The sequence below is a fragment of the Polypterus senegalus genome, chromosome 2, assembly GCF_016835505.1.
Source record: "Polypterus senegalus isolate Bchr_013 chromosome 2, ASM1683550v1, whole genome shotgun sequence".
In the NCBI taxonomy this organism is placed as follows: domain Eukaryota; kingdom Metazoa; phylum Chordata; class Cladistia; order Polypteriformes; family Polypteridae; genus Polypterus; species Polypterus senegalus.
Genome location: NC_053155.1, coordinates 58,205,892 through 58,220,060, shown reverse-complemented (window position 1 = coordinate 58,220,060; position 14,169 = coordinate 58,205,892). Strand labels below are relative to the sequence as shown.

The window sequence follows — 14,169 nt, the reverse complement described above, 5'->3', positions numbered from 1 at the left end:
AAATCCCAGGCAGGGTGCCAGCCCACCGCAGGGCGCACACACACACACACACCCCAACCAGACACTAGGGACAATTTGGAATCGCCAATGCACCTATAATTGCATGTCTTTGGATTGTGGGAGGAAACCGGAGTACCCGGAGGAAACCCACGCAGACAAGGGAAGAACATGTAAACTCCACGCAGGGAGGACGCGAGATGTGAACCTGGCTCTCCTAACTGTGAGGCAGCAGTGCTACCCACTGTGCCACACTCATTTATTACACTTTCATAAATATTGTCACGCTTGGGTCACAGATTTGCACAGAGACACAGGAGGTTGTAGAAAGCAGGAATTTTATTCAGACACTGCAAACAAACATTTGTTTCTTTTTCAAAAGCTTAAACGGGCTCCATGACAAGTCAGAGATGACAGTTCCGCTAGGAGCAGAGAATGTCAGAGAGAGAGATAAAAGCAAATCAATCAATTCCAAAACTGACAGGCGCTGCGCCGCACAAGGCTTTTAAGTAAACGGAGTACCGTGCGAGGTCTTTATTACGCGTTATAGCGTAAGTGAGAAGGGAAGGAGCAATGTGAAGGTAGACTCTGTTTCAGGGGTTTTTCCAGGGGCGTCTGTGTCCTCTTGGAGTGCGAACACACCTCCAACTTACAATATATTTAACCAATGTCAGCAGAACCCCCAAAATTTTGTTATCAGATGGAAGATTTTTTTTTTTTACCCAAATAACTGGCAGTTGGTATTGGTCAGAAATTTTCTTATCGGTGCATCACTAAGTGAAAGGATTATTTATGTATATTTTGTTTTGCATCAGTGCTTTGTTTACTTAACTTTGAATGCAATGCAATTTTTTCCCAAGTTATTAATTATTTAAACTCATACTGTATATGCCATATATTCCTTTGCGAGGAAAAACAGAATTTACTACATGTAGGAGAATAGGATAATGCTGTATATATTACAGTGATCCCTCGCTATATCGCACTTCGACTTTCGCGGCTTCACTCCATCGCGGATTTTAAATGTAAGCATATCTAAATATATATGACGGATTTTTTGCTGGTTCGCGGATTTCTGCAGACAGTGGGTCTTTTAATTTATTGTACATGCTTCTTCAGTTTGTTTGCCCAGTTGATTTCATACAAGGGACGCTAATGGTGGATGGCTTAGAAGCTACCCAATCAGAGCATGTATTACGTATTAACTAAAACTCCTCAATGATATACGATATGCTTCCTGTGCAGCACTTGATTGTTTGCTTTTCCCTGTCTCTCTCACTCTTTCTGACATTCTCTGTGCCTGAAGGAGGGGGTGTGAGCAGAGGGGCTGTTTGCACAGAGGCTGTTTGCCTAGAGGATACGGACGCTTCTCTAAAAAATTCCGCTTTATCGCGGAGCTTCGGCATACTTAAAAGCCCAAAAGCACGTATTGATTTTTTGATTGTTTGCTTTTCTCTCGCTCTCTGTCTCTCTCTCTCTCTGACATTCTCTGCTCCTGACACGCATTCCTTTGAAGAGAAGATATATTTGCATTCTTTTAATTGTGAGAAAGAACTGTCATCTCTGTCTTGTCATGGAGCACAGTTTAAACTTTTGACTAAAGGGTGTTATTTCATGTCTAGAGGGCTCTAATAATGTTAACAGTGTGGGAGAGTTTATAAGGGCTTAAAATATATAAAAATAACCATACAAACATATGGTTTCTACTTCACGGATTTTCATCTATCGCGGGGGGTTCTGGAACGTAACCCCCGCGATCGAGGAGGGATTACTGTACTTAACCAATAAATTCAATTTCACATTTAATCTTTGAAAACTTCAGAACAGAAATAAGTATTAGATCATATACTGTTTATATAAATAAAATATTATAAAAAGTTAACTGGATGTTTGTTAAAAATTACCAAAATGACAAAGGGTTCTCTTAGTCCCAATTTTTAATTAAAATATGTATATTTTTTTTTTTCTTTTTCCTGCAGCTTCTTCTTCTGGACGTGTAGTAAAGGTTCTGGCTGGTCCATTGATCAGAGTGGAGGGAAAAAATGTTAGCATAAGCTGTGATGTTAATGACTACACTGGCCCCAAAGAGCAAGATTTTGAGTGGTCTGTTCGTCATAATGAAGAATATGTAAACTTGGTGGGTACATATGATCCAAGTTTTACAGCGAACAAGTACAAGGACAGAGTGGATAGAGGAGAGATTGCCATCAAGCGAACTAGTGACAACTCTGTAATATTGGAGATTATTAATGTGAAAATAACAGACAGTGGCGAATACAAGTGTTTCACCCCCAGCACAGATGCAACTTCAAGTGGAAACTATGATGCATCTGTAACACTAAATGGTGAGTCATATATTTTTTTTTAATAGTCAAGCAAAGTTGTTATACACTTAAATTCACAGGTTGTTTCTGATAAGTGTTTTTTCATACCATGGATATTTGTTTTTTATATTGTTTTATATTGTTTAATGAAATTTATGTGTCTTGCTCAGGTGGAAACTAAACTAAAAGTTGTAGAAGAATAGCTACTTTAGTGGTAGTAGTTTTTTGGTCATCAGCATCAAACTTCCTGAGAAGGAAAATACAATATATAAGAAAGAAAAATCTTAAGAAAGATTGAGAAAACTTAGTTTCAATAAGTTTTAATAAATTGATGCTAACTACAGTGGAACCTCGGTTCACGAACGTCTCAGTACATGTACAAATCAGTTTACAACCAAAAAGTTGGCCAAACTTTTGGCTCGGTTCACGACCACACACTCAGTATACGAACAAGCCAGTTTCCCTTTCAGTTTGTGTGCGCCGATGATTTCCATACGTGTTGCATTGTTCTCGGTCAGACGTGCGTGCTTGCACGTGCGTGTGTGCTTTCGCTGGGAACTCTTTGTGCTCTATTTCATTTCCCTTCCGGTTCGTACGCGCCGACTACTGTATTTAAGCACGTGTTCAGTCTCTCCCTGTTCATTGTTCTCGGTCAGACATGCGTGCTTTACCTGTGAACTCTTTGTGCTCTACAGTATTTCGTGTGCTTTAGCAGTTAACCATGGCTTCTAAGCACTGTAACCTCCTCTCCGCCCAGTTCCTCCTCACTTCATGCCAGAATTCGACTCATGCAAGATTAGTTTTCTTTTTGGTTTATGGTTAGTTTTTGTATTACGGATTTTTCAAATGTTCATTTTTCGGTACATAGCATGAATTGTTGCAATGTTACTTTTCTTGGTGGTTTATTAAATTACACATTTTTCAAATGTTCCTTTTTTCCCTGTGCTTAAAACTCGTTTAAAAAAGTGTTTACAGCGATCGGGTTGTAAGGCTATTAGCGTGAACTCCTGCAATGTTACTTTCTTGGTTGCTTGTGGTTGGTTTTTAAATAAAGTTCGGATTTGTTCAAATATTCCTTTTTTTTTCCCCTGAGCTTAAAACTAATTTTAAAAAAAGTGTTTACTTGGATTGGGTCATAAGGCTTTAGCGTGAACTCTTACAATGTTAGTTTTCTCTGTTGTTCAAGGTTTTCTCAGTGTTATTCAATGTTTTTACATTTAGTTTACTGTTACAGAATGTGCATTCTGTGGTGTAGTTAACTATATTTTTGCTTAAAAATCTTTAAAAAAATATACTTACATACAGTTCGTACGGTCTGGTACAGATTCATTGTATTTACATACAATCTGATGGGGGAAATTGCCTCGGTTCACGACCAGAGTTTTGGAATGAATTATGGTCGTGAACCGAGGTTCCACTGTACAATAATAATTTACAGGTTTTGTTATTGTTAGTCTTAAAACATAAGGCTATAATACAGTAGATTTGTTTGGTATGTACTAATACATGCTATAACTAATATGTTCTCTCTGCTGACCTTGTTATTTACGAAGTGTTACTTAAGTAAAAGACTACCACTATTGGCCAGCAGCAAAGCTTTCAAAGAGGTAAAACATACTGTTGGTTATTTTCAATGCCGCTACTTAGTTTGCCCCATCTTTTTTACTATGCCAATCTGAGACAATAAAAGAAAGAAGTGCCCACAAGAAAGTTTATTAAGATACAAAAGTAAGTCTTTAACAGGCCCTTACAATACATCTGGAACAAGGATATCCACCTCCTCTTGCTTCCAGGTATTAGTGGGGGAAATTACAGTAGTTATTCTCTATCATGAATTTATTCAAACCTAGGGTAAAAATAAATAAAAGTCAGAGTACTGGTTAAATAAACATTTGAGTGTTGTTAAAAAGTGTTAACAGTGAACTTTTAACATTTCATCGGTCAAATGTCTAACAGCTTCATTGATACAGCCACAAGATAACAGAGAATTCTTTTCACAAGTTACTTTCTGGAATGATTTTCATCATTGTCACAGTTTATGAAATTAAATAAAATGTTGAAATTCTGGTCTTTTGACATATTGGACTTGCATTGTCAAAGATAATCTGGATGTCAATGTTAATGCTTACTTTTTAAGTAAAAAAACAGTTTAGGGGTATGAAATAAGAACAAATAAAAAGAAAAACAAACACATTTTGCATACAAATAAATATATGCAGTAAATATCCCTGCGTTTTTCAATTTTCTTTTGCATGCTTTTTAATACATATTTTGATGGTGCTCTGGCTGAAAGGTACTGTTTTAAACTCAGAGTAATAACATATTTTTTAGTGTTATTTAAAAGCCTCAAGTCAATGGATTATGCAGGATTCTTCAAACTTCTAGTAGGCTATTTTATATACCTTGTCTCATCATATTTTTTAATTCAGTCAGTCATTGTCCAACCCGCTGCATCCTAACACAGGGTCATGGGGGTCTGCTGTAGCCAATCCCAGCCAGCACATGGCACAAGGCAGGATCAAATCCCTGGCAGGGCGCCAGCCCACTGCAGGGTAATTTTTAATTCATAGACTTAAATTACATTTTCTGACTGATATTGTATGAAAGGGATCAGGTTGTATTTTCAGGTTTTAGCCCCACTAACTCCATTCCTCATTTAGTTATTTTCAGTGTATGGGTAGGATAAAAAAGGTTAGGAAAGAGGTATGTCATTTGATAAATTATGCATATATAATATTGAATGAATAGAATAAGATGTCAGAGAGCCACCCTCTCCCCACTCGTTTAGCCAGAGAATGTATTATGAATTTAAAAATAAGCAGTCTCTTGACAAGACTAAGATGTATTAAGCAGTGTTGATGCAATTAATAAGATCAAAAAAAGTATAGTACTTAAGTATATTTGTATATTATTCTATTTTGTATTCTTTTAATGTTTATATTTCTGCAGTATTATAATCACTTGCTATAGTGATTTATGAAAACATTGATATGCTTTTACTTTTTCTTTGGTTTTTCATTGTTTCTTGATAATTTTTTCAGTGCTTAGATCATGTGCTGTCAAAATATGAAGGTTCATTTATCGTTCCTTTTCTTTGTTTCTAGTAATTCCAGATAGCCTGAAAGTATCAGGTTCAAAATCAAGATCCGAAACAGGAAGCATAACAGAAGGTGATGCATTTGAGATGCGTTGCTCTGTCTCAACAATTGCAACATCTAGCACTTACCTTTCAGTCAGCTGGGAAGTAAATTCGGGTTCTTCTGTTGAGGAAATTATCACACTGACAGCTGATTCTTCCATTAGCCCTGAAAAGAAATACAGTGAGCGTTATAAGGGAGGCAACATTCGTTTTGACTTTTTAGGCAATGGGATGTACAGTTTGTTCTTCTCTCGTATTTTACCCTCTGATAATGGCACCTATTCATGCATTGCTGGAGAATGGTCAAAGGAAGCTGATGGCACGTGGACAAAAATTAATGAGAAAAAAACACAGCTGGTAACAGTAGCAGTAACACCAATAGGTAGGTAATAATTGTTTTTGGCTGTTTTTCATACTGCTTAGTGGCATTGTTGAAATGTAAACAAGTATTTGTGTATACCTATGCTACCTAAGCAGATTTTATGTATGTGTAATAAGAAATTTTGTTTTCGTATGCCCTGTAGGTTTACTTTAATACTGGTACATTGTAAAATGTTTCAGGAAATTCTTAATCATTACTCTTTTCACAAATGATGTAAGTGCAAAAGAAAGGTAACAATTGTCTGGCTTTAAAATAAATGTGCGGAGATAACCAGTTATTTTTTTAAATTTATTTTTTGGTTAATATATATTTAGAGATTTTCAAGATTGCACTAAGGACTGGCACCACCACCAATTAGGCATTCGCCTGGGGTGCAGATCATAAGTTACCCAGCTGCATGGGTTGACTACTGAACAGTCAGTTGGCACACTAATAAGCTTGGCCTAGGATGCAAAATAATTTAGCACCAGCACTGCGCATGCTCTTAAAATTATTATGCTAGATTAATAATATTTTAATGTTTTTAATGAGATGTAATGAAATGGAATGGACTGGGCATAATTACTGGATTCAGGCAATCTGGATTCCAGGTACTTAAAGGGAATAGGGACAAAGATTGTGCCCTGAACCAATTGTTAAATATTTTCCTGCCACAACAGTGGAAAATATCCTGCATTGTTCCTATTCTGAAGAAGGCAAGCACCTCTTCACCTAAGGACTACAGATCAGTGGTACACCCCATATCAGAAAGACCTCCGAGAGGTTGGTCCTGGACTATATACTGTAGATCTTTTTGAAAACATTTTGACCCACTGAAGTCTGCCACTGCCAGTGAAGATGCAATTATCTGTCTGCTCCACAAGCCTGCTTCCCATCTGGAACATGTTTGCAGCACTGGGAGGGTAATGTTTTTGATTTCTGTAGTGCCTTACATACCATCCAGTAATTCCTGTTAAGGGTTAAGCTCAGAGATGTGCAGGTGGATAAGACTATGATGTGAGGCTCAAGATCTTTGTCTCTGATGTGGAGGTGAGTAACACTAGTCCACCACAAGGAACAGTGCTGTCTCCCTTTCTTTTCATCTTGTACACCTCAGACTATAACAATAATACCACATCATGTCTCTTTCAGAATTTCTCAGATGAGTCTGCACATAGAGGTTTATTGATGAGATGAATAAGACAGAATATAGGACACAGCCTGAGAACTTTGTTTTTTGGTGCAAAGAAAAGAGAAACTGGTAGTTGACGTTCACTGCACCGAAGAGGTTCTATACTTAGTCACTGTTCAGGGCATGATTGTGGAAGTGGAGTATATGGAAGTGTACCACTGGTGGATGTGGAAGTGATCGTGTCATATATTTTAAAACTTTAATCTTCCACTGAGATAACTTGTAAAATGTTTAAGCATGTTTAAAAACAATAGTGAACTGATTATAGCAACTGAAACATAAAAAACACCTATGAGTAAAGGTTTTTCGTTGTTTTATTTGATTTAATTTTAAATCTGCCAGTCAGCACAATGTAATGCTGATCATGTTAATAAAATTTTGTTACTGATTTATGTAGTGTATAACTACAGTTTACAATGACGCATAAACAATAATGAACACAGTTATAATCTTGGGCTAGAGCCATTTTCTTTTTACATTTTTCTAATTTGGTTTCAGGATGTCATGTATTTCTAATATAAATGCAGCTTTGACCTTCCACATATAGATTTACGTTTTGGATTTAGTAGGTGTTTTTGGATGCAAACATAGATCACAAAGCTTGAAAAAATTCTTGACTGCCAACTTTCAAATGTTGCAGTATGAAGTGTAAACAGGGAAGGGGTTATAGATTCAATTTTTGAAAATAGGAATGTGTTTATTATTTTATTTGCTCAACAATAAAAACAATGATTTTTTTATTTTTTTATTTTAGCAAATTATTTAACAGTTTCATTGGATGAATACAACATTGATCTCAGTACATCAGATACCCTTGCATTAACCTGCCATATTGGAGGACTGAAAAAAGATTTAGGCGTGGAAGTAACCTGGTTCATGCATCCTGTTCTGACTACTGATATGGAGAAAGCTCATATGGTAGCTCGTTTGTCTCTTGATGGTTTGATAAATGGATCAGACAGTGTATCCCTTGGCCGCTTAACACAAAATACATTCCAGCTGGTGGTACGTGACCTGGATAAAACTGACTCTGGATACTATTTTTGTAAAGTAACAGTGTGGGTACAGCAATTCATTGGAAGTTGGCATAAAGCAGCTGAAAGTATTTCTGCACCTGTCATTGTAAATATAACTTCGTTAGGTAAGTAAATTTACTTTCTACATTTAAAGCAAAAACAAGTCTAATATTTGAATATATTGTTAAGAGTTGCCCCAAAATAAATGCTATACACACAAAACTCTTACAGAAAATATGTAAAATTAGATCAACACAGTCAAAAGTAGTCCACATCTGTTGATTTTTTAAACGAGAACCCCAACACTGAGAATTTGTTTACAGTGTTCAAATCAAGCAAAATTTTAAAGACAGACTATGGGTAGCCTACTAGATGCACTGCAGATACAGTGCATCCGGAAAGTATTCACAGCGCATCACTTTCTCCACATTTTGTTATGTTACAGCCTTATTCCAAAATGGATTAAATTAATTTTTTCCCTCAGAATTCTACACACAACACCCCATAATGACAACGTGAAAAAAGTTTACTTAAGGTTTTTGCAAATTTATTAAAAATAAAAAAACTGAGAAATCACATGTACATAAGTATTCACAACCTTTGCTCAATACTTTGTCGATGAACCTTTGGCAGCAATTACAGCCTCAAGTCTTTTTGAATATGATGCCACAAGCTTGGCACACCTATCCTTGGCCAGTTTCGCCCATTCCTCTTTGCGGCACCTCTCAAGCTCCATCAGGTTGGATGGGAAGCATTGGTGCACAACCATTTTAAGATCTCTCCAGAGATGTTCAATCGGATTCAAGTCTGGGCTCTGGCTGGGCCACTCAAGGACATTCACAGAGTTGTTCTAAAGTCACTCCTTTGATATCTTGGCTGTGTGCTTAGGGTCGTTGTTCTGCTGAAAGATAAACCGTCACCCCAGTCTGAGGTCAAGAGCGTTCTGGAGCAGGTTTTCATCCAGGATGTCTCTGTACATTGCTGCAGTCATCTTTCCCTTTATCCTGACTAGTCTCCCAGTTTCTGCCGCTGAAAAACATCCCCACAGCATGATGCCGCCACCACCATGCTTCACTGTAGAGAAGGTATTGGTTTGGTGATGAGCGGTGCCTGGTTTCCTCCAAAGGTGAGGCCTGGCATTCACACCATAGAGTTAAATCTTTGTCTCATCAGACCAGAGAATTTTGTTTCTCATGGTCTGAGATTCCTTCAGGTGCCTTTTGGCATACTCCAGGGGGGCTGCCGTGTGCCTTTTACTAAGGAGTGGCTTCCATCTGGCCACTCTACCATACAGGCCTGATTGGTGGATTGTTGCAGAGATGGTTGTCCTTCTGGAAGGTTCTCCTCTCTCCACAGAGGACCTCTGGAGCTCTGTCAGAATGACCATCGGGTTCTTGGTCACCTCCATGACTAAGGCCCTTTTCCCCTGATCGCTCAGTTTAGATGGCTGGCCAGCTTTAGGAAGAGTCCTGGTATTTTCGAACTTCTTCCACTTACAGATGATGGAGGCCACTGTGCTCTTTGGGACCTTCAAAGCAGCAGAAATTTTTCTGTAACCTTCCCCAGATTTGTGCCACGAGACAATCCTGTCTCAGAGGTCTACAGACAATTCCATTCACTTCATGCTTGGTTTGCGCTCTGACATGAACTGTCAACTGTGGGACCTTATATAGACAGGTGTGTGCCTTTCCAAATCATGTCCAATCAACTAAATGTACCACAGGTGGACTCCAATTAAGCTGCAGAAACATCTCAAGGATGATCAGGGGAAACAGGATGCACCTGAGCTCAATTTTGGCTGTGAATACTTATGTACATGTGGTTTTTGGATTTTTTTTATTTTTAATACATTTGCAAAAATTTCAAGTAAGCTTTTTTCATGTCGATATGGAGTGTTGTGTGTAGAATTCTGAGGAAAAAAATGAATTTAATCCATTTTGGAATAAGGCTGTAACATAACAAAATGTGGAAAAAGTGATGCGCTGTGAATACTTTCCGGATGCACTGTACATCATTATTAGGGGAAATGCCTTGGGATCCCTATAACTAGATTCCTATATATAAATATAATTAAACATCATTTAGAATAAAGTCAAAACATCATTCTCCTCTTTTTGGAACTCTGTTAAAGACACCTCAAGCCTCTTTTTCATAGATCATCAGTATAAAATATAAATAGTGTTAGTAACATTTGCAAAGAATAGTCCTATTACTATCTAGTTATTCTATTATAAAACAGTCTTTTGACAATAATCATATTGAGATGTATCTCATACTGTTTTGAAGACACTGTATACATTAGTGTAAAAACTTTCTTACTGAGCAATCTAGTTAAGTTGTTGCATTTGCAATAGAGGTTTTGCAAAGTTTAGGTGTACCTATTTTGTTCATAATCAGAAAAACATTTCATTGAAGTATAATAACTGAACAAAATGAAGGGAAAGTATATCCATCAGTTTTATTTAATTAAATGAAAGTTAAAATGTGCCATCTGTTTCTAACTGGGAAATCCAGTGCAGCTGCCAGCTCTTGTTTCTTATGATAGCTAGTTAGTAAAATTAAAGTTCAGTTCTTCTCATCAATAACATATGCTGTTTGTTCTTTTTTGTTTTGTTAACTTGTTTAGCAAATGATCTCACTTCGGTTTTCTGCTGCTATTATTCTCATGCAATGTTAGAAGACAAGTAGATATACAAAGTATGTTGAACTTGTGCAGCTATAGCTGCATTTCTTTAAAATGTCATCCTTCTGCATGTACTGTATTACTAGGCTTAGTGTCTTTTAGATGTCATTGGACTATTCAGTGTGATTTTGTTGAACATTTTCTCTATACATCTGTAACAATGGGGGATATTGGCACTATTTGTGTTAATTTCAAAGTCATTATTCTGGAAAGATAAAGTTCTTGTTCCTCTTTACGTTCCAGGGATTCAGTAAAGAGCCATTCACAGATGTGCAGCCCTAGTTAGAGCTGGTGTTGTAGAGTTTACTGACTATGTAACTTCATAGTTTGTCCTTTTTCATGCTCCTTTAACCATTTGACCATGAATACAAAACTTAAAGCCTCAGGGGAAGTCATTTTTGAGGCTTTAGGTTTCCTGTTTACCATGTCCATGATTCTGGAAGTAACTATTTAACAATATTCTAGTAAAAAATTATGCATTTTGCACGTTTTAAGCATATGACTGTATAATGAACACAAAACAAAATGCAAAACAAAGAATTAGATTTTTTTCCTATGAGCATTTTGCACATTGTTTGCCATTAAACAGCATTGTTTACAATTATTGTATTCAGTCATAAATGTCACTCTCTGCATTGTGCATGAAAACGTGATAAAAAATGTTCTCAGCCACCACTACAAAGTACATGGTGCAAGTAACATATCAAAACAACTTTTTGAGTGGAATATTACTTTAAGCATTTTACAACATGCTTTTAGAGCATTTTCATATGATTTTATATCAAATATTATTAAATAAATATTAACTCTAATCAAAAAAGAATATTAAAATAATCATGATAATAAAACAGTAGAGCTTAAAATTTGACATGGGATTTAAGGTAATCCTACAAAAATTCAGTAATTCTCACAAGTACAAATTTTTAATATGTGAATTTTCATCCATCCATCCATTATCCAACCTGCTATATCCTAACACAAGGGTCTGCTGGAGCCAATCCCAGCCAACTCAGGGTGAAAGGCAGGAACAAATCCCAGGCAGTGCGCCAGCCCACCGCAGGGCACACATACACACACACACACACCAAGCACACATTAGGGACAATTTAGGATTGCTAATGCACCTAACCAGCATGTCTTTGGACTGTGGGAGGAAACCGGAACACCCAGTGGATACCCACACAGACACAGGGAGAACATGCAAACTCCATGCAGGGAGGACCCGGAAAGCGAACCCAGATCTCCTTACTGCAAGGCAGCAGTGTGAATTTCTCACACACATATACAGTATTCATCAATCAGTCTCCCGTGCTTGTTGCAAGAATATTTTATATCTTTTTTTAAACATTTTTAATACAAATATTATTATTTGTTAATAGGGAAGCAATTTATTTTTTCATTGCTTATGTTTCATTCAGCTTGCATACATAGGATGTCACCTACCTGTTGCAGTTGCTCTTTGACTGGAAGATGTAGCTGCAGGATTAATGAATTGGCTATTCAGTATAGTTGCACAGATGCGGTACAGGAGTTGAAATGCAGTAAATTGCTAAACTGAAGACTAACAACAGGCTGAAGTATACAATGGATTCAGAAAGTATAAAAATATCCAAAATCCTGTTTATGCTTTGTCATTCTGATGTATTAAGTTTTTCCTGATGATGGAAAATAATTCATTTTAATGAATTTAGCGCAAGATTGTGTGGTATAGCGGTTCCACAGCTCACAAGAAAAGTGCCACTTTTAAATAAATCACCGTGCTCACGGCTTAGCGAGGGGGCGTGGTAGTGTGGCTGAAGCGGGTCCTGGAATGATTCGTGATTTGGGCATGTCTCACCTAAGTGCACAGGTGAGAAATCGTCTACATCCGTGATTGTGCTTGGGGCTGCTGATTTGCCACAGCAACCTCGCCCTCTTGATAAATAGAAGCACGAGTCAGCTAAGGAAAAGAGAGAAAGAACAAAGAAAGACAGAGGTTGCTAGAGAACAGGAAGCAGTGTGGCAAGAGAGCCGGTGTGAGCGAGCGAGTGAGTGCAGGCTCGCAGGTAGGCAGCTGGAAGGTGAGCCCCAAGAAGGGTGTTTGGCCAACACTCGGTGAGGGTAGAAGGAAGCGGTTGCGCCAGCTGAGCGACCAAGGAGCTGGAGTGACCAGATGAAGGACAACAGGCTGCGTAAGGCCGTGAAGGCAGCGGGAGTCGGGAGGCTTGGTGGGTGAAGTCCTCGATGTGAGCGTCCTGGGCGTCAAGGATACCAAGTCTCGGTCTGGGGTGAGTGCGCAAACGAAGCCAGGGATCGGGAGGCCTCCAGACCAGTCGAGGGGAGAAAAGGTCAGCTGCTGAGAGGGCGACTTTCTGTTTTCTGGATTTTTTAATGAATTTGTATTTAGGTTACCCCCTTTTTATTTGAAGAACTGAACTCTTATCAATTTGTGGCTGCATCCTGACACTTAAAGGCACTTGTACTTGGCATTTCTTTAAAATGTTTATGGTGAACTGACTGTTTTTAAAACTAAATTTAAAAAGCATAATCGGTGACACAAACAAAACAGATAAACAATGCTCAAGAAATCAGATAACTTTTCAAGAAAATTTGCTGTAGATATAACCGTGGCTACAAAAAGATTCTGAACAGAGTACCAGCACATTACCGGGTCAACTCATGCACATGCCCAGTTCCATACTGAGACCATTTAACCTTGCCTACGAGACGCTTTGAGAAAGTGGAAAATTGGAGCACCCAGACGAAAAACCACAGTGACATGGGGAGAACATGTAAACTGCACATAGACAATCAGCTACCGGCTTTGGACCTAGTACGCAGGATCTGTACAGTGGCAGTGCTAATCACTGCACACTACTCTGACACTTAAGCTAAGAATGAAATAACTACACAATGTAGGATATTTTAACAACATGCCTCAATTTTTTTTAAATCAACCACTTTCACTTGTCGCAGTAGGGGCAGTAGTGCTCCCTTGAACCCTCAGGTACCACGCCAAACAACCTGGTAAAATTGCCACAATAATTATATTTATTATAGTAATGTGCACCAAGCACCCTCCACTCCACTATATTCATCAATCACAATAACAATAATAAATCAGTAATAATCACAATCCTCCACTCCCAGACGCGTTGCCCTCCTACTACACCCAGCTCAGCTCGTTGTCTGGGAGTTCCCAGAGTCCTTTTATTCCCCCTGACCCGGAAGTCTTTCTGCCCAACAGTTCCACAAGTCCTTATTCCTTCCGGGTCAGGGTAAACAGTACTTTTCTTCACCCCGGAAGCCCGTCGCTCTTCCTGTGACGAACTTCCGGGTCATGATGTCCAAATGAGTCTATTGGCCTCCCGACAGCGACTCCCAGTGGCCCCCAAGGTATCCAGAATTCGGGGCCCGTATATGCTCTCGGGAGAGCTCCTCCTAGTGGCCAGGGGGTGAGGGCCGGAGTAAAATGCCG

General features: G+C 38.3%; 1 protein-coding gene across 1 annotated transcript in view; it reads left to right on the top strand.

Moving 5' to 3' along the window:
- The window catches only part of LOC120522948 (prostaglandin F2 receptor negative regulator-like), a 125,516-nt gene that overhangs the window by 51,861 nt on the left and 59,486 nt on the right, over positions 1–14,169 (top strand). Inside the window, exons 2-4 of the mRNA XM_039743749.1 lie at positions 1,977–2,342; positions 5,426–5,842; positions 7,768–8,154. Coding sequence (XP_039599683.1) covers positions 1,977–2,342; positions 5,426–5,842; positions 7,768–8,154 — 1,170 coding nt within the window. The remainder of the gene's footprint in view (positions 1–1,976; positions 2,343–5,425; positions 5,843–7,767; positions 8,155–14,169) is intronic.